The following is a 24984-nucleotide window of genomic DNA, read 5'->3' as shown; positions in this document are numbered from 1 at the left end:
CTTCTTGACAAAGATTTGTTACTTACCCTGTTTAGTGGCTGGGATGTGAGGCTGTATGGAGGTGTACCTTAGTACCTTTGTGCCTTTTTCAGGCAGAAAAATAAATTAGTGTGAGACATTTAAATGCAGCTCATTATTCTGCTGGCTGATGTCTCTGCCATCCTTAAACACATAAGAATAAAGAATGCCAGTGCTGTGGGAGTAGTGATATTCCAGGGTCTTTCTGAGTCTGCCGTTCATACTGTACACATTAACATCAATACTGGTGTGTTAAGACATGTACTTCTCTGCTTCTGGTGACTATTTTGAACAGATTCATTGGAAGCTCTTTTCTTCCCATTTTGAGTAGGATCGAATGCTCCCATTCCCTGAACCGCGATTGAGGATGGGGGGAAATGAAGAAGCTTTCCTTTCTCCTTTCTCTCTCCTTCTCGTTCATGATAACTAAGTACAGATATGGTGGGACTTTTTAGTTTGGGTGGGTTTTTTTGGTTTTATTCTTTTATACCCGCTCTTCATTGTAGAGCCATTGTTTCCCTGCAGTTGATCTTTAATTCCTACATCATATCTACCCACAGGAATTGATAGCTCCTTTTCAGGGCTACCCTTGGTAATGCTCTAAGCCAGGAGCAGCAGCTAGCAGCGAGTGCTGAACAATATAATAGAGTAGACTCATTACATCTCCTGCTGCATCATCTCAAGCTTTCTGTAGCCTTGGAGCAGAATTTTACTATATTTTGGACACGGCTCTTAGTTAATGTAGCATTGCAAGTCCTAGTGTCCACTGATCATGTGGGCTCCTGACACCAGCCATTCTAGGTCTTCACTGGCCTATTCCAGTGAAGGTTTCGTTATCCTACTTAGAGTTGGCAATTTACTCCTAGCTTTGTGATATAACTCAATGTTATCACATGAGATCATGCCAAATATCACCATGAACAATGTCATGTTGTTGGAACAAGATTAATTTATCCTCAAGGACAAATACAAATAGGTGGCAGGTATACAGTGTTCTTGGGCTGAATAGTCCAATATGATCCATGGAAACATAGCCATTTTGCCATTCACATAAACATTTTTCTGCTGTGTATTTACCTCATAATCCAATGTTTAATATTTTCCATCATGTAGCATTTCATAATAACATTAGTTTTGCTTTTGCTGACTTAAATTTAACTTGAGTTAAATTTTGCAAATGATATTAAAATGAAACCTAGTTAAGCAACGAGGTCCAGTTCACATAGGTATTAAGGTATCTAAAAATGCAGATAGATGTCTACTGGGATTTTCAAAAGTGCCTAAGTGAGACAGGCACCTAATTCCCATTGACTTTCAATGGGAGTTAGATGCTTAATGTTAATCATATTTATTACAGCAGAGTTAGTCCAAACAAGAATTGGGCCCTATTGTGCTAGGCACTGTAGAAACACAGAGTAGACTGTTCCTGCCCTGAAGAACATACAGTCTAAATGGAGAGGATGGACACAAGATGGGGGAAGGGGTATAACACACAAGCAGAGCAAACAGTGTGATGGCAGCCAGCTTCAGGTTAGTTCCACAATATTTTGGGGGGGGGGGAGGGAGGGGAAATTTGGTTTACTTAAGAAGGAATCAGCAAAATGGAAAATAAAGGGAGAGGGTGAGAGGAAGCGGGAAATAGTGAAGCAAACAGTCAGTCAGCGCAGGGCAGAGAAAGTCAGAGCACATTCTATAGTTCTGATGGGAACGTGCAAAGATTCCTGTTTGTGGCAGTTCTGGGTCAGTGGGGTGCTGGAGGGAGGGGTGGCCCCCAGCAGGGCCTAATTTTCCCCCTCCCCTGCAGTGCAGCAGTTCCTGTTTGGGAGCTTTAATCCTTACCAGCTGGAGTCTTAAGAGTTAGATGCCTAGGGGGCTAAGTGCCTAAGGCCTGTGGTATACATTAGGAAATTAGGTTGGTATAATTATAGCCCTCAAGGGTGTGAAAAATCCACACCCCTGAGTAACACAGTTAAACTGACCTAGCCCCCCATGTAGACAGTGCTAGGTCAATGGGAGAATTCTCCTGTCAACCTAGCTACTGCCCCTTGGGGAGGTGGATTACCTACACTGACAGGAGAAGTCCTCCCCTCTGTGTAGGTAGGGTCTTCACTGAAGCACTACAGTGGCACAGTTGCAGGCACTGGTGCAGTGTTTTATGTATACAAAAGTCCTAAATGAGGCAGGCACCATCTGAATCTAAATACACCGTCAGTTCATATCTTTCCTTTTATCTGGAAACTATTGTCTCTGAAACACCCAAATAGAGAACAGCTGCCCCAAGCAGTTGGATCAAGCACAGATCCTGACTGGGGGAGTGGGGGCTGCCACAGAAGCTCAGAGAATGAAGCGGCAAACAAGAAAGTTAGTTACATGAAAGTGTTCTTTCTGTACTTGTAAATGGTATCGCTGATGTAAGTGCATTTAGTACAGCGGAGAACTCTAAAGTAGGATCCTGCTAATGTGTTTACTTCAGTGGTGTGTCATGTTAAACTTGGGGAGAAATCACTGAGGAGTCAGGGCAAATTTCAATTTTAAATGTACATGTTTTACCCAAAATTTGTGACTTCTGGATGTTTTTCCTTTTTCTGCGTTACCGGCATTCCTCGCCCTGGCCCCAATTCCCAGACGCTCCACCTGTCCTCCACCTTGCAGCTCTGCCATAGGTTCCGCAGCCTGGAGGAGATCCTTGCTGCACTCTACCTGACAATGCAACAGCTATCTCCAAAGCCCATGACTTTTGGTATTTAACCGCACCCAGAAAAACTGCAGGCTTCACAAATATGGTGCTCTACTCAGGTGACATCATGGTGCACAGGATTCTGAGGGGAGGGAGTGACCTGATTTCTGGTGGCACTATTTAACGGACTCCATTTCATGTGAAAAGAAGAAGTGAAAATCTTTGGCCCCTTCCAGTCTCCAGCCTCACTCTGCCAGAGAAGTGGAGTCCAAATGCTTATGCTGGCATCTGTCCTTAGTTGCCAAACTTTTTTTTTTAAAGATGCTTAGAGAGCTAATTATCCCTATAAAATAGGGGTGTGAGGGACAATAAGAACTGATACTGGAAGGTTTTGTGAGCAGTCTGGTGAGTTTTACCACTCAGACAGTCTTTAAAATAACCTCTGCCCGGAACAAGGCAATTTTACGGCTACAGGACTGTAATGGTAATGTCTGGACATTAACTATTTAATTGACACAATCCACCCCCCTACTAGGAGGTAGAGGAAACATTGTTTTCTCCACCTCTGGAGAGGGAGCACACCATAGAGCTGGGATTAGCCCCTTGCTCTCAATCCATGCTTCATCCCTTAGACCAGGATGCCTCTCATACTGTTAAAATGGACCCCCTGTGGTTAAAATGTACCCCTGTTTGGCTAAGCTGCAGGTAGCCAGATAGGAGGGAGATCAAGTGCCTTTGAACCACAGGTACTGACTTTTCTCCCGGTGGGTGCTCCACTCCCACTCCGCCCTGAGGCCATGCCCCCCTCCACCCTCTCCCCCGAGGCCCTGCCCTTGCCCCGCTTCTTCCTGCTCGGCCCTCTCTTCCAAAACCCCTTCCAACACCTCCTGCTCTGCTTGCTGCTCTGCTGGGCACCCTGGGTTGGCCAACCAGCTGATTGGCAGCAGCCCGGCCAGAACCTTTGGGGTTGGTGGGTGCTCAGTGCCCCCTATTTTTTTTCCATGGGTGCTTGAGCTCCAGAGCACCCATGGAGTGCCCAGAGCACCCATGGGGCCTGTGCTTTGAACGATCTCAGATAGCACTGCCCCACAACTATAAATTAGTCTGCTTGCGTCTCCCACACTTCCAAAATTAAAGGGACCCAATGCCTGTAAGTTTCATAGGTGCCAAAGGTCAGTTTTGGGTAGCAATGGGAAAGACCATGAATAACCCATAATTTTTAGGAATAATCCTAATGACAGACTTTCACCCCTGTTTACATTGTTTAACATTTTCTGCACAAGGAAAAAAAAAAAGTCGTCACTCTGCACAAGGGAAAGGGCTAGAATCATTTTCTTTAAATGAAAGCCGCAATGTATAGGTTGTTCCAAATCAGGTTTCATGAGTCCTATGTCTGAGCCGGTTTCCACTCCCGCTCCTACTTCCCACCATCAGGTCCTTCACATTGTGGGATGAGGGTTGTGATCTCAGTAGGGTCTTTGCTGGGCCTGGTATGACTTCTCTATTCAGATTTGGCATTCCTGGAGGATTTTCCAGGGCAAAGGTGCCCCAGAATGCATTGCAGGTTGCTGACCTGGGGAGCCTAGATTTGAACAGAGCAGCCATTTCAAGGTAGGCCGTGAGACTGCAACTGACTGGAAGCTTGACAGTGGGATTATGATCTGGATTTTCATCAACGAGTCAGTTCCTCTGTGGGATAGGAGGGGTTTTTTCTGACCCTGAAGGTTTATGTGGAATGGCCAAGCATCTATTTAAAAGACCAACAATCTTAAAGTATTTCTCAATCAGTACTCCCAAACCTCTCAGGGTCATTCCTGGGAACTATTGCGGTCTGGACAATTCCTGAGGAATCCTGTCTTGAAGTATTTTTTTGTCTTCTAATTTTGAAAGTAGGGCTTGTTTTTATTTTTAAGAGTAGTTGTCCATGCCACACTAAAACTAACTTCCTTCAGGCTGAAGCCATGCAGGTAGCAAATAATTTGTGTAAATACTATTAACGATATGGAGAATCGCTGCCCAGATTAGGATCTGCTGCCCTGGGGAACAGGGGGATCTGCAGGCCTAGTTGAATTTGTGCATTTCCACAAATACACATGGGAAGTTCCCCAAATGTTTGTCTGCATATTAGGAATATAGCCCCTGGATTTAAGGAAGTATGAGAGCCAGGAGAGCTGGGATGAACTAGGAAATAAACACAGTTTGGCAAACCTCTCTTAAAAATGGGGGAGTAAAGGAAATCACACTCAACGGGTGGGCTCCAAAAGAACTGGATTGCAATTTCTTCTATTGTTTTAATATCAGCCACTTCTGCATCAAATCTGCCATTAACACTCCCACGTGTGCAATTGCCTCTCTGGCACACTGAGCTCACATCAGCTGTGAACATTTGAGCCTCCCTTTCAAATCAGCTTGTTAGTTTTGTTGTGTGGCAATTACTTGGTCCAGGAATGGTACATGTATACTTGGGAAGTTGAATACAATTGCAAACCTGCCTTATTTCCCTAAAGCACGCCCTACTGATTGCTGGGAGAATTATCATTATTTTAATTTAAGATCTCACAAGGGCCATTTGATTTTTGGATCAGAGTGATTCGGACATGAATGCTTTCCCTGTGTTTGCCTCTGTTTAAATTCAGAAGTAGTTTAAATAAAAAGTACCAAGGCAATTTACGGCCTTTTTTGTAAGCACTGTTTAAAATTTTTGCTACTTCCTAAATATGATTAATCAAAATCCTATATCCATATTTTTTTCTTAAAGGTTTTCCTGATCCAAAGTTGATCCAGTTGAAGTCAATGATAAGACTCCCACTGACTTCGAAGGCAGACCTTTGTATGTGGGCATAATACACAGAGAATTAGATTTTCATAGGACCTTCTTTAGCTGTACCTAGGGTTACCAACTTGGTAATATTTAAAAACTGGACACTACAGCAGGAGTGCCGGAACCTCTCCTGCCCTGCCACTTCCCCCTGAGGCCCCGCCCCTGCCCCATCAGGACGGCCATACTGGGTCAGACCAAAGGTCCACCTAGCCCGGTATCCTGTCTTCCGACAGTGGCCAATGCCAGGTGCCCCAGAGGGAATGAACAGAACAGGTAATCATCAAGTGATCCATCCCCTGTCGCCCATTCCCAGCTTCTGGCAAACAGAGAGTAGGGACACCATTCCTGCCCATCCTGGCTAATAGCCATTGATAGACTTATCCTCTGTGAACTTATCTAGTTCTTTTTCGAACCCCGTGATAGTCTTTCTTGGCCTTCACAACATCCTCTGGCAAGGAGTTCCACCGGTTGACTGTGCGCTATGTGAAAAAATACTTCCTTTTGTTTGTTTTAAACCTGCTGCCTATTAATTTCATTTTGTGACCCCTAGTTCTTATGTTATGAGGAGTAAATAACACTTCCTTATTTACTTTCTCCACACCAGTCATAATTTTATAGACCTCTATCATATCCATCCCCCCTTAGTCGTCTCTTTTCCAAGCTGAAAAGTCCCAGTCTTATTAATCTCTCCTCATATGGCAGCCGTTCCATACTCCTAATCATTTTTGTTGCCCTTTTCGGAACCTTTTCCAATTCCAGTATATCTTTTTTGAGATGGGGTGACCACATTTGCACACAGTATTCAAGATGTGGAGTTCTATGGATTTACATAGAGGCAGTGTGATATTTTTTGTCTTATTATCTATCCCTTTCTTAATGATTCCCAACATTCTGTTCACTTTTTTGACTGCCGCTGCACACTGAGTGGATGTTTTCAGAGAACAATCCACAATGACTCCAAGATCTTTCTTGAGTGGTAACAGCTAATGTAGACCCCATCGTTTTATATGCTTAGTTGGAATTATGTTTTCCAATGTGCATTACTTTGCATTTATCAACATTGAATTTAATCTGCCATTTTGTTGCCCAGTTACTCAGTTTTGTGAGATCCTTTTGTAGCTCTTCACAGTCTGCCTGGGACTTAACTATCGTGATTAGTTTTGTATCATTTGCAAATTTTGCCACTTCACTGTTTACCCCTTTTTCCAGATAATTTGTGAATATGTTGAATAGGACTGGTTCCAGTACAGACCCCTGGGGGACACCACTATTTAGCTCTCTCCATTCTGAAAACTGACCATTGATTCCTACCCTTTATTTCCTATCTTTTAACCAGTTACCAGTCCCTGAGAGGACCTTCTCTCTTATCCCATGACAGCTTACTTTGCTTAAGAGCCTTTGGTGAGGGACCTTGTCAAAGGCTTTCTGAAAATCTAAGTACACTATATCCACTGCATCCGTCTTGTCCACATACTTGTTGACCCCCTCAAAGAATTCTAGTAGATTGGTGAGGAATGATTTCCCTTTACAGAAACCATGTTGACTCTTACCCAACAAATTATGTTCATGTATGTGTCTGACAATTTTGTTCTTTACTATAGTTTCAACTAGTTTGCCCGGTACTGAAGTCAGGCTTACCGGCCTGTAATTGTCAGGGTCACCTCTGGAGCCCTTTTTAAAAATCGGTGTCACATTAGCTATCCTCCAGTCATTTGTTACAGAAGCTGATTTAAATGATAGGTTACAAGCTACAGTTAGTAGTTCTACAATTTCACATCTGAGTTCCTTCAAAACTCTTGGGTGAATATCATCTGGTCCTGGTGACTTATTACTGTTTAATGTATCAATTTTTTCCAAAACCTCCTTTAACGACACCTCAATCTGGGACAGTTCCTCAGATTTGTCACCTAAAAAGAATGGCTCAGGTTTGGGAATCTTTCTCTCATCCTCAGCAGTGAAGACCAATGCAAAGATTTCATTTAGGTTCTCTGCAATGGCCTTATCGTCATTGAGTACTCCTTTAGTATCTTGATCATCCAGTGGCCCTACTGCTTCCTGCTTCTGATGTGCTTAAAAATTGTTTTGCTATTAGTTTTTGAGTCTTTGCTAGCTGTTCTTCATATTCTTTTTTGGCCTTCCTAATTATATTTTTAGACTTCATTTGCCAGAGTTTCTCCTTTCTATTTTCCTCACTAGGATTTAACTTCCACTTTTTAAAGGATGCCTTTTGTCTCTCACTGCTTCTTTTACTTTGTTGTTTAGCCACGGTGGCACTTCTTTGGTTCTCTTACTATGTTTTTTTTAATTTGGGGCATACATTTAAGTTGAGCCTCTGTTATGGCGTCTTTTAAAAAGTTTCCATGCAGCTTGTAGAGATTTCACTTTTGGCATAGTGATACAGAAATTAAAAGGTACAAACTTCCTCATTTTTGTGTAGTCCCCCTTTCTGAAATTAAAAGCTATAGTGTGGGGCTGCTGTGGCGTTTTTCCCACCACAGGGATGTTAAACTTAATTATATTATGGTCACTACTACCATGTGGTCCGGCTATATTCACCTCTTAGACCAGATCCTGTGCTCCATTTAGACTAAATCAAGAATTGCCTCTCCTCTTGTGAGTTCCAGGACTCGCTGCTCCAAGAAGCAGTCATTTAAGGTGTCAAGAAACTTTATCTCTGCATCCCATCCTGAGGTGACATGTACCTGTCAATATGGGGATAGTTGAAATCCCCCTTTATTATTGAGTTTTTTATTTTTATAGCCTTTCTACTCTCCCTGAGCACTTCACAGTCACTATCACCATCTTGGTCAGGTGGTTGGTAACATATCCTTGGTACCTACATGTACCACAACCACCAGCTCCTCCCCAGCACTACACATAAGTCTATCTAGATGTCTCAAGAGATCCGCAACCTTTGCACCAAGCAGGCAAGTCACCATGCGGTTCTCCCAGTCATCGCATGTCCAGCTATGTATGTTTCTAATGATTGAATCGCCCATTACTAATACCTATCTCTTCCTAATAACTGGAGTTCCCTCCCCCGCAGAGTTATCCTAAGTGTGAAAGGATACCACAACATCATCTGGAAGGAGGGTCCCAACTAAGGGATTGTTTCCACCTGCTACAGCTGGATGTTCTCCTTCCCTGAGGCTTTCATCCTCCTCAACAGCACAGAGGCTGTCAGACCGGGGATGGAACCGTTCTACTGTGTCCTAGAAAGTCTCATCTATGTACCTCTCTGTCTCCCTTAGCTCCTCCAGTTCAGCCACTCTGGTCTCCAAAGCCAGTACACAGTCTCCGAGGGCCAGGAGCTCCTTGCACCGAATGCACACATATGCCACCTGCCCATAGGCCAGGTAATCATACATGCTGCATTGGGTGCAATAAATTGGATAGCCCCCACTTTGTTGCTGGAGTTCTGGCTGGATTCTCTGTTTACTCCTGCAGCTTGTTCCTTTGTTGATGTTTTGTTTTTATCAGCGGTGGTTTGGGCTTTAAGTTTAAAGAATGTTATGTGTATCTAGGGCCCCCCCCTCCCGCCTGCCTGTTCCTCCTCTAAACTCCCTTGCAAAATTCCCATTAGCCACTCCTGTTCCCTAGCTCCTCTGGTCGCTTAGGAGCGGGCTTTTTAAAGTCTTCTTGAGTAGCCCCGGCCCCTGGTTAAGGGTTGACTTAGGGGTCAAAGCCTCGTTAAGAAGCTCTCAGCCTTGCCTAGCAGGCCCCTGGTCAGCACACAGTCCCCCAGACAAACAGACCACACGGTATATTTCAGTCAAGCAGCAAGCACCCCACCTCTTCCACCGAGCCCTGCCTTGCCCAGCTTCTTCTCCTGAGGCCCTGCCCCCATCCCCTCTCTTTCCTCCTAGCCCCCATTGCTTGTTGCTTTCCCCCTCCCACACCTCCCGCCCAGGTCAGGAGGGACTTGCCTGTGGAGCTGGGGCTGGGAAGCTGCAGCTGCCTTACAAAGTTAGGAGGCGGCCCCGCTGAATAGGAGCTGGAGTGGGTGAAAGCTCGGCGCCACCCCACCTCCCCTGCTCACAGTGACTGGACAATGGGTGTGTGGTCAGTAGATCTGACCGGCCGCTGTCAGGTCCCCTTTTCCACTGGACTTTCCAGTCGAAAACCGGGCACCTGGCCACCTTAGCTTTACCCTTCAAAATTGACTTTACATCTGAACTGCATGCACAAATCCTCATTTGCATGCACATGTGCTTCTTTTACACATGCAAGTACAAGTTTTACATATGCACACAAATATGGGATCAACAGTGTTGGTGGGGAGCTTCATGAAAATGTAGCACAGAAAATGTAAGAGTACCGGTGTCTACATCAGTGCTTTTCATTCCTGCTCCTTCCCTGCTGATTTAATATGCTCAGATTGATTGATATGACTAATTAATTATCTGTTGGAACCCAGTAAGCAGACGTTTTAAAAAAACAATACATATTTATTGAACAAAATGTTCTTTCAAAATAAGAGCCTTTCAGCTTTATACAAGTAGTTTAGAAATGCTGCTAACTGGAGTTCAGAGAAAAGGGAAGTTGAGATACTACAAGCCTTTATTTGGGAGATGGATCCAAAACCCATTAAGTCAATGGAAGACTTTCTATTGATTTCAGTGGGCTTTGAATCAAGACCTTGGACTGCTGCTTAGGGAAGTACTTGCTTAGCCCACACTCATGTGGATGGGGTTCTCCAAATTAGATATAAATAAAAAAACAACTGCAAACTTTAACACAGTTGTAAAGATGGCCTGCATTGCTGTGAGTAAAGCTTGTGTGGGTGTGCAGTGTTTCTGACTCGGGTGATCTTGTGAATGTTGTAATATTTGTTGTTTTTTTTTTAAGCCCCAATTCCTGGAGTCAAGTGATTATGTGAGAATCTCAGCTTTCATTTACAAATAAAGTGTGTTTCTAGCCCTCACTGCTGTGGAGAAAATGTGACACAAATGTATCCTAAAGGATGTGAAACCAGAAGACAAATGAAAAGAATTAAAACTTATTTATTTATATTTGTAAGCGACTCCTATGCTTTCTTGATCCATGATTTTTGAAATGTTGGGGTTGGCTCTGTGTGTGTGTGTGTGAGAGAGAGATGGGGGTGGTCAAAGCTCTTCCATGCGCCATTTGTTTCTGCTGTGGGAGAAGTGCAAGAACATTGTATTTAATGAGGCTTGGTTTAACCTCCAGCTGTGAACACGGGATTAGTCATATTCTGTGCTTAACCAACTTTTAAATAATTTTATTGGAAGCCACTTTTATCTGTTTGTGGAGACAGAGATTGAAAAAGGCCAAATCACAGTATGAAAAGCTACGAAGTGGTAATATCATATAATTTTATAACGCATAAAGAGGTGCAAATCACACAGACCTCAATGGTTAAGTGTGAAAAAATTCAAAGAATGGTACAGAAAAGCTAAGGAGTAGCTTGAAAGAATTCAAGATGAACATTTCCAATAAGAATTCAGGGGAATGTACAGAGAAACATCAATCTCTGCTTTTTCGTGCGCAAGAGAATCTTAATCCTTGTGATGTCTCACTGACAACCTTGGACATTGAAGTTGGCTAACCATGTGTCCCCACAGTCTCTCTCAGATGTCTGTCATGACCTGCAGAGATGTCCTATAGGGCTGGGAAGAGAGCAAATTCCAAAGCTGGTTGAATTTTTATCATTGGTACATTTCTTTTTAGGGGAAAAAATGCCTTTTTGACCAAACTGAAAATTATTGTGGAAAATTTAATTTGTTTTTTCAATTAAAAATTAATTGAAATTTTTGGTAATGATATTCCTTTTCCAGTTTGGCTTTCAGTACAAATTTTTGGTTTTTGAAAATGAATTTTTATTTTTACCAAAAATGGTTTTCAAAATGAAGAATTCTTAGCTTTCCAGTTTGGGTTTTTCATAAAATAACGGCAACAAAAACCTTAAGAGATTTGTGGGAAAGTAACAAAAAAAAATTTCAAAATATCCCATGAAAATTCATCATAATTTTTTTGGCCGGCTCTAGCTAATTCTCTCTGGCCGTTCATGCCCCAGTCAATGGGCTCAATTCTCCCCTGCATCTGAGCTTAGTTCATGTAGACATGGTCCCAGCTTCAGTTAGAACAGCTGAGGGGTTGGTCTAATTTAAACCAGTGGAGAATCAGCTCTACTCCCTCTGGCCTTGGAATCTATGCTCCTGCCCCAGCACTGCCATATCCATCCCTTTCCCAGCACACCCTCATACTGGGGTTTGGAGACCAGCTTAGCGCAAGTGCCAGCTTCACTGCTTCTGTTGAACTGATACTTGTGAGCGGTTCTCCTCTGCAAGACGAATTCTCCACTGGCCAATTTTTGGCTGGAATCCATCCGCTTTGCCCCACCTGAGCAGCAAAAAGTGACCAAAGGAGACTGGAGATTGTGGCCCAACAAGACTACTCCCAGGCTTAAAGTTATACATGGATTTAAGCACCGGGCTGAATCGGTGCCTCAGTCCTTGGCGTCTCCATGAGTTTGCCAACAAAAGGGGCTGACTGTGGAGCTGACTGTTGTGCTGCAGACACCTTCCACTGGTCTGAGACTCCCAAACTTATTGCATGCAAGCCACAGACCAGCCGCTGAATGGCAATGGAAACAACTCCATTTTGTATTTTAGTACTTATGGATGTAAGAGACTAAAAGCCCTGGATCTGAGCCCCAGCAACAACCTCAGCTGTTCCAGTCCTTGGTCTCTCTCTCTTGAGCAAAGATTGCCAGTTGGGTGATTATAATTATGTACTGTATTTTCATTTGAGCTGATTACTTGAGCCTCACATGAGTTATTGGACTGATCTTTCTCTGCTGGTATAAAAATGAAAAGACAAGACAACCATTCTCAAATGTTAATGATGTATTAAAGCTCCCTGTCTCTGTTTCTACAGAGGACAGAGGCCATTGTTACTGGCACTGATATTTATTGCTTATACCCCATGGAGATGCTGATAACAAATATTTTTAAAATAGTAGTTTTACATGCTGAAATCTTCTGCTAAACCTCTTATTAACAATCTCCTGCTATTCATTAATGCTTCCCCATAGCATTATCTCTCCTCTGTCAATTAAGAACTCCAATTTTCAGCACTTCAACCAAATGACATCTGCTGCTTTGCCTCTTCAAATCTTCATTTACCACTCCCTGTATAAGCAAAAGCCAGTGAGATGTACAATCTGAAATCTACAGGCCTGATTCTGTTCTCACATCATCAGTTTTTGCACCTATTGACACAAGAGGAGTTACTCCTGATTTGGTGTTGTGTAAGGCTAAGATCCAGTCGTATCTTAAAAATCTAAACACACACACACACACACACACAAATAAATTCTGTATTTTTCATTGGAACCCCAGCTGTTTTCTGTGCCACTTTTTCTCAAAGGCCCCTGATGCATCTTGTTCCCACAGTTGTCATCTTGTTCCAGAAGAGAGAAACACAAAAGGATTTTGGGTGTGTCACCTGTGAAATTAACTTGAGCTTCCTACTGGATGGAGCACTGGATGGGGATTCAGGAGACTTGTGTTCTTCTTCCCTGCACTGCCACTGGCCTGCTAGGTGACCGTGGGCAAGTCAGGTTACCTTCTGCGCTTCTGTTTTCCTGTCTGTAAAATAGGGATAATAATACCGACCTTTTCTAAAAAGCACTTCGAGATCTGCTGATTAAAAGTGCTATACGTGACATAGAAGATATTAAACAGAGCGGTCTTTAATTTCATCCCTTAACTTTCCTTTCATCTGCAGTATTTTGAGAAGTGTCTCTTCTTTAAAAAAAAAAAAACCCCACCCAAACAATAAACAGTCAGGTCCCAAAATACCAAATGCTCCTGTAAATTTAAGCACACATGAGCAGTCCCATTGAAGCTAATGGGACTGCTCAGATGTTCTTAACGTCGTACATGTGTTTTGCTGAAGCATGATTGGTAACAATATCTTTAATGGCTGAAACTTAATTCAGTTCTTAGTTCACGTCATAATGGATTGTAGGGGAGACGGTAGGATGGGAGCTGAGGAAGTAATGGCTTAGGGTTTACTTACTGGCATTTAAAAATGCAGCTGCAAAGCACTGAAGAACTGCCTTGAAGCCAGATGAAGATGTGCAGCCTCCATTTAGGTCCTGACCAAGGATGCTGATGGTTTCATCTACTGGAAATACCAAAAGCAATATGGCCAACCCTGTTTGTGCCGTCTTACATGTGCTGGTGCTTTGTGGCCAGAGTATAAAATCCAGAGGATTGCTTCTTGTGTTCAGGTCAGAGGCGCTGTGACCATGGGGTTTTTTACCTTTCTCTGCAGCATAGAGTGCAGGTCACTTGCCAAGATCGTTTGGGTATATCTCATCTAATCCATTCCTTGGGCACTGGTGCACCTCAGTCCCGTCTGTTCACTGCCGGCAGCACACTGTAATTTAATCTCATGTGGGCTGTAATACTTTAGACTAATTTTGATTGTTGGGGTTAGTGTGCAGGTGCTGTGTGGTATTAGTGGTCTGTGATGTACAGGAGGTCAGACTAGATGATCTGGTGGTTTCTTCTGACCTTAAACTCTGTGACTCTGTTAATCCGGATTTGAGAGCATTACCCTGTTGACAACCCTGGCCATCAGCTCTGGCCGTACGTACGTACGTGTGTGTGTGTGTGTGAGAGAGAGAGTGAGAGATCAATTTCAGTGGGAGTTGGATGGCTAAATACTCTAGTCAGCTTTGAAGATCTTACCCGTATTATGTATGTTCCTCATGTGAAGCTAGTTGACAACTTGTATGTAAAGCTTCTGTCTCAATCATCAAATTAAGTGTATTCTAGTCAAAACTGTATTCATAGGGAAGAGTCTCATCTCCCTCCACGCCCTTAATGCTGTGTAAAAGGTCTGGGATGGTGTTGAGGACCCATAAAAGCTCTGTATTGAACAGGTGGAGAATTCTTCTGGTTCAGATAATATGGAAAACAGCCATAAGACTGTCTTCTGAGCACCTCCTCACAAGCGCTGGCACAGAGGGCGTGCAGGGAAGGGCAGAGCTGGAGGTGGGAAGGGCATGTTGGGAGTGGGGTCACTGCACTTAATGCTGCAGGGATTCTGGGTAGTGCTGCAGTCCATAGGCATCTGGGGATAGGTTGTTTAGATGGTCTATGTTGCTCTAGGGGCTGCAAAGCAGCCCAGGATCAAGAGGGTGCAAAGGTGGCTTAACGCCACCTAAATCACACTCCTTTTAAGAGGCGCAGCACAGAATGTCACCCCTCGTTCTTGTGGTCAGGCCTAGTGATATGAGAACATGGCCAGGAGGCAGAAATTCTTGGTTCTGTCCCCCGCCCTTCCACTGACTTGCTGTGGGATCCTGGACAAGTCATTTAAGGCCTTTTTTTTCTGATTTTACTTACATCAGTGTAAATCAGAAGTAACTTGACTGAAGTCAATGATGTAATGCTGAGATTAATCATGCTGAATATTATAGCACAGGTATGGCTATTGAATTCAAGAGGTGTTCTTGTGAGGTAAGGTATTATTCAGTATAAGTAAGGGTATACAAATTTTGCCAATTTTGTCCAAGGTTCCCCATCTTTAAAATAGGGATATTAGGCTATTTATGCTTATTTGTCTGATAAGGGGTTCTGTGAGTTTTAATTTATCAATGTTTGTAAAGGCCTTTGAGCTCAAATATTATCTTGTCAAAGCCTGAATGTTAAAAAGGTCCTATTTTAGTAATCTGTAATAAAGATTAAAGTTTACCATGACAATAAAGTGTCTTTTCTTTTTTATTTTAATTAAGATTTAAGTTGTATAATATTCTTTTGTTCCCTTCTAGCTGACTGACCGCAACAGCTTGCCAAGAAATTTCATTAAGGTAGCAAGATCTAATACATTTTTAAGCTGTGAGTTTTTTGGATCTGTGGGACTGCCTCTGAGTATTGGTGGTGGCTGTTTGGTGCTCTGGTGGATCTTTCTTTCAGAGGCTTATGTTGGCAATTTCCAGTTGGCAATTTCCATTTTTAATCATCTGAATGTATTAAATGCACTCCTAATTATTTCTAACTTTTCTGCTCTGCACTGGTGATAAAGATATGGGTAAGTCTGTCAAAACTCAGACTGCACTATCAAAAATTACTATTCAAATCAAAGCCATTTGCCAGTGCGAGGGGCTCACAGCTAAATGGCTTCTGGACCAGTATGCGTCTGGAATAATAGCAAAAGCTTTCAAACTAAATCTTCCATTTAATTACCCAGATGCAAACAACTGATTGTTGAGTGTCAAAATTGAGGCAATTTCAATTACTAGAACAATTATGGTGCAGTGAATTGCTGCCCGTAGCTGGTAAAGTATATACACCACAGCAACAGGAAGGTGTCTTAGATAATGTATTGTAGTACTGTCCATAAACACATTGCCCCCTCCCTAAATTAACCCTTACAATAGTCTACAGGCCTTCCTCAGTAAATTGCACCGAGACACTGCAGATGACATGTGTTTCCAGCTTCTGATATCTCCCACCCTCCTTTCAGCTGTCAAATTTGAAGGAACTCAGCCCCTGGCTGCCCAGTTCTTCACCAGCCTCACTTGTCTAATCTGCTTCCTAACCTGTGTCCCCATATATGAGCTCGTTCCTACCTCCTCCCAAGTTTCAGGGCCTTTGCACTACAACATAGACATGTTCTTTCACTGTCTTTTCTGCCTAACCCTAATTCTATCCATCATTCACACACTCACTCACTCACTCACTCACTGAACTCTGGCCCCAATTCCACCAACCTCTATATGCTAGTTCCCACCCAGCGCTACAACCCAACCTCCCCACTCCCCACAGCTGCCTCTGTTACCTACCTGCACAAGAGCCTGAGCTAATCAGCTTCTGATTTACCCCCACCTCCCCTATTTCCTCCACAAATGAAATCAGAGTGCTTCCATATACACAGCCAATCAGGATTCCAGCACTCAAACTGCTAACTTTCCACATGTCTCCTGCCTGAAGCCTACGTTTCAGAGTAGCAGCCATGTTAGTCTGTATCCGCAAAAAGAACAGGAGTACTTGTGGCATCTTAGAGACTAACAAATTTATTAGAGCATAAGCTTTCGTGGGCTACAGCCCACTTCATCGGATGCATAGAATGGAACATACAGTAAGAACATATATACACATACACACACCTACACATACAGAGAAGGTGGAAGTTGCCATACAAACTATAAGAGGCTAATTAATTAAGATGAGTTATTATCAGCAGGAGAAAAAAACTTTTGTAGTGATACTCAAGTTGGCCCATTTAGACAGTTGACAAGAAGGTGTGAGGATACTTAACATAGGGAAATAGATTCAATATGTGTAATGACCCAGCCACTCCCAGTCTCTATTCAAACCCAAGTTAATGATATCTAGTTTGCATATTAATTCAAGCTCAGCAGTTTCTCGTTGGAGTCTGTTTTTGAAGCTTTTCTGTTGCAAAATTGCCACCCTTAAATCTTTTACTGAGTGGCCAGAGAGGTTGAAGTGTTCTCCTACAGGTTTTTGAATGTTATGATTCCTGATGTCAGATTTGTGTCCATTTATTCTTTTGCATAGAGACTGTCTGGTTTGGCCAATGTACATGGCAGAAGGGCACTGCTGGCACATGATGGCATATATCACATTGGTAGATGTGCAGGTGAATGAGCCCCTGATGGCATGGCTAATGTGATTAGGTCCTATGATGGTGTCACTTGAATAAATATGTGGACAGAGTTGGCATTGGGACAGGCCCAACAAAGAAAATAACAGAACACCACTAGCTGTCACCTTCAGCCCCCAACTAAAACCTCTCCAGCACATCCTCAAAGAGTTAGAACCTATCCTGAAAAACGATCCCTCACTCTCACAGATCTTGGGAGACAGACCAGTCCTCGCTTACAGACAGCCCCCCAACCTGAAGCAAATACTCTCCAGCAACCACACACCTCACAATAAAAACACTAGCCCAAGAACCTATCCTTGCAACAAAGCCCGATACCAACTCTGTCCACATATTTATTCAAGTGACACCATCATAGAACCTAATCAGATTAGCCATGCCATCAGGGGCTCATTCAGTTCATATCTATACACATATATATCTTCTTACTCTATGTTCCATTCTGTGCATCCGATGAAGTGGGCTATAGCCCACGAAAGCTTATGCTCTAATAAATTTGTTAGTCTCCAAGGTGCCACAAGTACTCCTGTTCTTTTTTTGAAGCCTATGTGGTGTTCTAGACCTTTAGCGTGAAGCCAAAATAATCAGAGTGGAATTAGCCCCTATGGAGAGGGCCAGGGCCAGGGCTCTCATAAAGCAATAAAGTCCCTTAATCATTCAAATGGTCCAGATGTCTTTTCCTGCCTCACTGGATGGGGTGAATTTCACCTTAAATATTTAAATTAGACAAAAATCAAACCCTGAGCTGGTGGGAGAGTGGAGCAGACACTAAAAATGGAAATTGTCCATCTCTCTAGAGGTTAGGATGTTGGTGTGACATGTACACACTTTAGAGGAAAATCTTTTACAATGCTGTTGACAAAAATATAGTATATTGCAACTATTGAGTTTATAGCAGATCTAAGGATCCTTTCCATTTAGTTTTACTGCATGCTAAGATATAATTTCCTCTAAAGCTCTGTTACATGACAGGTGTAATACAGTTATGATATTATGACCTGTGGGTATCATTTAAAAGTGATCAAAAATCTTGGCTACCCTCCAAGTTCAGGAATCTGCATTTCTCCTGAAAGAATAGATGACACCACCAATGCCAGTAACACTTCAAGAAAATGTGTGTTTTAGTGGCCTCTTCTATTCTTGCAAGGAAAACTCAGAGCCTTGAATGCGAGGCTTAGCAGGTAAGTCAAAAGTAAATGAATCTCAGCTATTCTGTTTTAAAATATCATGCTCTGTGCCTAATTGGTTTGTGGTTCTGGATCTTCAATATACTTTGTGTGTGTGTAACATTTCCCGTTCACCTTTCATAATGCTTCTGCTCAGAACTTACAACAGTCTGAATATCATTTTCCAATGTAAAAGCTCTGCTGTTCGGTTTAAAATGAATGTTAGTGGACTAAAGGCCAAGTTCTGATTTTATACGCATTTTACACCATTCCAAGGCTATTGGCTTTATGGAGTTACTCCTGATTTACATGGGGGGGGGGGGAAAGAGGGGGATAAATGAAAGCATAATCAGAGCCTATGTCTGTCAGGTTGCCATAGGAAAGTCCTTTTCATATGGAGGGGGGGAAAAAACCTCCTGATGTAATGGCTCACCTTGCCAGGCAAGGAGCTGAGCCCACCAGTATAACACACAATCAGCTGTCTCTCTAACTCAGCATCAAGAAGTTTAAAATGGTTGAAAGATGAAGCTTATAGTGCAGTGTCTAAAAATTATGACCCCCTGGGATTTCCAGAGTCTGTAACATTGTCTGCAGTTGTCCACTCAGTGCTTCCCAATCCCCTCCTGAATGGACTCCACTGACAGTAAATAAAAACTCCAGACACGCAAGTTATCATTAGAAGATGCTCTTCAACAGCACTGGGCTTCACAAGAGTGATGCTTCTTTCTGTTTTCCATGCAAATGGGACTAGCAAATGTCAGCTTTGACAGACTGTGGGAAGGTAAAAAGGAAAAAAAATTACCCAAGAGGTAAACAAACAAACACAGACAATCTGACAGAACAACCTAGGGAAAAGGTTCTAATACTTCAGTAGCATGCGGACACAAATGGAGAATTTACTTTTTTTCCCCTCCTGTAGAGATCTTAGGCTATTTCAGCTGATGACAAAGGAGAGAATAGTATTTTCAATTAATGAGCACTTGTATAAGCTCGGTTCCAAATGCTAATTCATTGATTATTGGAAGCTGAAAATGTCATTTTCTAATATGCCTGGGTTATTTTAGAACATAATTCTAATTTAAATAGTTCCCTAGCTTTACTAATCTTATACATAAATGCTGAGGAAGATCTGGGTGGCTGTCAAGGAAATGTGGGTCTTTCTCTGTTTAACTTTAATATAGGAATGGTCCATTTTATTATATCCTAGTGTATAGGAATTAGGTCCTATTTGTTAAAAGAAAAGGAGTACTTGTGGCACCTTAGAGACTAACAAATTTATTTGAGCATAAGCTTTCGTGAGCTACAGCTCACTTCATTGGATGCATACAGTGACTGCACTGGGGGAACCTTTGATGGGCTGTCAATGATGGAAGTGTCTGACATGAAAGTAAATGTGTTTAGGAAGCAGTGGTTTGGTGTGTATGCTCCATTTTTCTCTATCTGAGTCTCATAGTTTTGGAGAAATCTATTGAAATGGGTGCAAATGTAACATGATGCCTATGAGTCGGTTGGCGGCAGTGCAGATTGAACTCAGGACCTCTGGTTCTAAAACACCAACCTCTACTGCCTGAGTTGAAAGACTGTTCATAGAATCATAGAATATCAGGGTTGGAAGGGACCTCAGAAGATCATTTAGTCCAACCCCCTGTTCAAAGCAGGACCGATCCCCAGTTAAATCATCCCAGCCAGGGCTTTGTCAAGCCTGACCTTAAAAACTTCTAAGGAAGGAGATTCCACCACCTCCCTAGGTAATGCATTCCAGTGTTTCACCACCCTCCTAGTGAAAAAGTTTTTCCTAATATCCAACCTAAATCTCCCCCACTGCAACTTGAGACCATTACTCCTTGTTCTGTCATCTGCTACTACTGAGAACAGACTAGATCCATCCTCTTTGGAACCCCCTTTCAGGTAGTTGAAAGCAGCTATCAAATCCCCCCTCATTCTTCTCTTCCGCAGACTAAACATCCCCAGTTCCCTCAGCCTCTCCTCAGAAGTCATGTGTTCTAGTCCCCTAATCATTTTTGTTGCCCTCCGCTGGACTCTTTCCAATTTTTCCACATCCTTCTTGTAGTGTGGGGCCCAAAACTGGACACAGTACTCCCAGATGAGGCCTCACCAATGTCGAATAGAGGGGACCGATCACATCCCTCGATCTGCTGGCAATGCCCCTACTTATACAGCCCAAAATGCCATTGGCCTTCTTGGCAACAAGGGCACACTGTTGACTCATATCCAGCTTCTCGTCCACTGTAACCCCTAGGTCCTTTTCTGCAGAACTGCTGCCTAGCCATTCGGTCCCTAGTCTGTAGCGGTGCATGGGATTCTTCCGTCCTAAGTGCAGGACTCTGCACTTGTCCTTGTTGAACCTCATCAGATTTCTTTTGGCCCAATCCTCCAATTTGTCTAGGTCCCTCTGTATCCTATCCCTATCCTCCAGCGTTTCTACCTCTCCTCCCAGTTTAGTGTCGTCTGCAAACTTGCGGAGGGTGCAATCCACACCATCCTCCAGATCATTTATGAAGATATTGAACAAAACCGGCCCCAGGACTGACCCTTGGGGCACTCCACTTGATACCGGCTGCCAACTAGACATGGAGCCACTGTTCTGTTAGGTAAACCTGTACCAGGCTCATCAATGACTGTATGTTGCTCAGCCACTAGAAGGGGGACAGAGTTCCACACTGAGTAATTGATGGACACTCTGTTTGACTACAATGGGAGTTGAATTGGAGCTAAGTGAGACCTTGCACTTAAGTGATATTATGTGCCTGATCCTGCTTTCTTTGTGTACCCAGAAAGCCAATGGGAAGTACTGCATACAAAAAAGGAAAGCAGAATCAGGCCCTTAGATCAGTGTGTGCTTTGGGATGCATCTTGTTCTTTAAAGACTTGCTCCTGCTCCCATTAGAAGCAGGACTGACTCCTAACTAAGTTCAGTGGTGTGAAGCTTTTCATCGTATGAAGGATTTTCTTTCACAAGACTTGTAAAATTACTTTACTGAACAGTGATTTACTGAAGACCTGCTGCCTGGTAACTAAGATCATCTCCAAACAGTGATGGAGAACAGAGGTGATCAGCAATTGTGCTTTTAAATGCCATTCTGATGAGAAAAGTAATTTAGGAGTCACTTCCATCTCAGTAATGAAAATTGGGCAAGGGAATAAGGGATTTCATTTTGTGAGTGAACTAACAATGCAAATACCAGGATTTTTAATTTAGGTTTAAATGGTGTAATAGTTTCTCATTTTGATGCATCATTAGTCATATTGCCTGTTAATGAGGGATTCACATTTTTCCTTGGTTAGCTTTAGACCTTGATAGCAAAGTCTGATGAATGTGTAAATGTTTATGAATGTCTGTGAGGTAATTGCACCAGTTTAATTGGAACGCTTTTCTTCTGCAGCCAGGAAAAACATGGATTTTTTCTGTCATATAAATAATGGTGCTGAGATGTGCTTTATGGGCTGTTGGAGGAAACCAGTTTTCATAGAGCAAGTTACATTTTGAAAGAAAATTGTAGAAGGAAACTAAAACTGTTTAGTGCTCATGAGAGGGACTGGAAGCAACAGCACTGAAAGTGTAGCCCAAACAGGTCAAGATTTTCTACTCTACCCCACTAATGTGCCTTACCCCTGACCTGGAAAGACCATTACTGAGGTGGTTAAGTTTCTTGACTTCAAAGAGATGTTTGTATCCTGTGAAGGGAGAATTTGCTTAGGCAGCACAGGGTTCTGCTTTAGAGCCAGAGGTTTGTGGTTCAATCCCTACTGCAGACTTTACATTTGCATTGATTTCAGTGGGAGCTGGATTGGCCACTAGTATAGAAATGGATTCCTCCAAAACTATGAGACTCAGAGAGAGAACAATGGAGCAACAAGGAGCATGAACACCCATTCACTGCTTCCTAAACACATTTATTTTCATATTGGACACTTCCGATGCTGACAGGCGGTCAAAGGTTCTCTCAATGGTTTGTAACATTTTTCTTTATCTAAAGGCCTGATTCAGTGTTGACTGAATTCAGCGGGCATCTTTACATTGATCTCCAGGGCATTGGATCAGACTCATGAACAGCAACCACTGAAACAACCAGAAGCCTTGTCTAAACACAGAAGTTGCACCAGTTCAACTAAAATTGGTTTTAAAACTGATTTAGTTAAACAAATGTAAACCCCTGTGTGGCGCCTCAGTTTTATTGGTTTAATTTGTGCCTGTAAATTTACCAGCACAAACTAAACTGCTATAAACCAGGTTGAAACTAGAATAGTGGCCATGCTGGGGCTTGTACCAATCTCTTTAATCAGTGTAAAAATCACATCTTTAGCTAAACCAGTGCAACCTTGTGTGTAGACCAGGCAAAGGCGTGGTTGCCTTAAATTGTTTGGCAAGACGGATTGTCACAGGGCAGCTGGCATCTTTAAGTGAAGCATGCCCAGCTCTCCTGCACCAGAACAGGTGTCCCCTATTTGGCCAATAAAGGGGATGAGACAGCACCCAGGACCATAAGGGATCAGGGAGAATTGGAAGGCAGGAGAGCAGCAAGAGGGGTTTGCTGTTTGATCTCCCCAAGGTGGAGAGAGCTTGGGTCAGAGGACTGAAGGCAGAAGAGCAGGGAAGGGCGTTATCTACTAACTCCCGAGCAGGGAAGGGTGTTATCTACTAACTCCCAAGGTGGAGTGCCACGGACCAGAGAGGGCTAAACGGGAGCAGAGGAGGGGCTTTCCTGCTGACGTCTCCATGCTGCAGAGTGGGAGCCAGAGGGCTGAAGGCAAGAGATCAGCAGAGTGGGTAGCCTGCTGGCTTCCAAGTAGGGTTGCCAACTTTCTAATTGCAGAAAATCGAACACCCTTGCCCCTCCTAAGGCCCCCCTCCTGCTCACTCCATCCCCGCTCCCCCTGTCATTCGCTCTCCCCCACACTCACTCAGTTTCACCGGGCTGGGGCAGGGGGTTTGTGGTGCAGAAGGGGGTGAGGGCTCTGGCTGGGGGTGCGAGCTCTGGGGTGGGGCCAGGGATGAGGGGTTTGGGGTGCAGGAGGGGATGGGGGTTGGGGCCAAGGGGTTCGGAATGTGGGAGGTGGCTCCAGGATGGGGCGGGTATTGGGGTGTGTGAGAGGGTACAGGCTCCAAGCATGGACTTGGGGGTGCAGGCTCTGGGGCGGGGTCAAAAATGAGGGGTTAAGGATGCGGGATGGGGCTCTGGCCTGAGGTGCAGGGGGGTGAGGGCTCCGACCTGGGGGTGCAAACTCTGGAGTGGGACTGGGGATGATGGGTTTGGGGTGCAGGAGGGGGCTCCAGGTTGGGGATGAGTGTGGGAGGTGGCTCAGGGCTGGGGCAGGGGGTTGGGGTGCGGGAGAGGGTGAGGGATCCGGGAGAGAATTTGGATGTGGGAGGGGGTTCTGAGCTGGGGCAGGGGGTTAGGGCGTAGGAGCGGGTTCAGGGTGTGGGTTCCAGGCGGCGCTGACCTCAGGTGGCTCCTAGGAGCCGGAGGGATGGCCAGGGTCTCCAACGCTGCCCCTGCAGCTCCCATTGGCCATGGTTCCCCCCGGCCTTCCCTCCGCCTAGGAGCCGGGGGGACATGCCGGCCACTTCCCGGGATCCGGGCACAGTGTCTGCCTGCCCTGCTGGAAGGTCTGGGGTTGCTGTCCTGGCAGAAGGACAGGAGAGGACTGAGGAAGAGCCCAGATGTGGTGGAAGATGCTGCTTATGGTATGTGTTATGCTGATGAACTAGAAGTTGTGGGATCTTAATTACTATATGCACTGAGGGGTGATACATGGACCATGTTTTGGGACTTTTGTAAAGATACATGCACTGCGTGTTTCTGATAAACCAGCCTCAAGGAAAGGTATTATTGAGCTAAGAGATCCTTTTGTGGAGTGCTTAGGGGCCCAAAAGGGGAAGTGGGATACTAACCCTGGCATTGTGGCTGGGTGCCCTAAGGGGGCACTCAGGGATAAGGGGGATTCATTCACAGGGATATTTTGACTTTGCTGTCAGTGCAACTTGCGCTAGAGAAAATGAACACTCGGTCCAAAGTACCAGGACCCTTCTCCATGGGAACAACTCATCTTGTGGCAGGAGAGCGAGATGCTGAAAGATAGAAATAAATAGCAGCAAACTGCCCATCTCTATCCATATTCATATCCGGTCCCTTCCATGTCTGTGTCAGAAAGTGGCACGTTGTTATCAGTGCAGTTTGTAATCTTCCAATGCAGCAGAATTATCTGTTGGGTCGTGCACTCTAATCCCCAGAAAGGCATGCATTGTCCTTCTGGAGTGGAGCATTATGGATAAAAGCCAATGCATCTATGATCACTCTAGAACATAGCAAGAACTTTAAAATTCCTTGCTGTACTATTTGCCTTTTTTGTTCACGTGTGTGCATATATGCGTGCGTTCGACTCAGCTGCAGGAGGGGACCGTACACCATGGCCAGAAATGTCAAGGCAAAATGGAGGTCAACGGTAGATAACACAATGCTGGGGTCCAGCATTGAGGCTGCTGGAGCCACATTTTCATATGTGATAGGTGAGGTGCAGGTTGTAGCTTGCACAGCCAGCCAGGACAAATCCTCTGTTTCAATATAATCAGCCAAGAAACGATTACACAGTAGACCTGTGGGATACTGTCATTAAAC

The 24984-nt window shown here is 43.9% G+C and overlaps 1 protein-coding gene across 2 annotated transcripts in view; it reads left to right on the top strand.

Annotated features, from left to right (window-relative positions):
• CCDC85C (coiled-coil domain containing 85C) overlaps nt 1–24984 on the top strand; it is a 159942-nt gene that overhangs the window by 99309 nt on the left and 35649 nt on the right. The window contains exon 3 of one of the 2 annotated variants that reach the window (XM_074956211.1): nt 15325–15363. The exons of the other annotated variant lie outside the window; for it this stretch is intronic. Coding sequence (XP_074812312.1) covers nt 15325–15363 — 39 coding nt within the window. The remainder of the gene's footprint in view (nt 1–15324; nt 15364–24984) is intronic. 2 annotated transcript variants of the gene reach the window in all.

The sequence above is a fragment of the Natator depressus genome, chromosome 6 (assembly GCF_965152275.1).
Source record: "Natator depressus isolate rNatDep1 chromosome 6, rNatDep2.hap1, whole genome shotgun sequence".
Classification (NCBI taxonomy): domain Eukaryota; kingdom Metazoa; phylum Chordata; order Testudines; family Cheloniidae; genus Natator; species Natator depressus.
The sequence above is the reverse complement of the archived record's forward strand: the minus strand, read 5'-3'. Positions and strand labels throughout refer to the sequence as shown.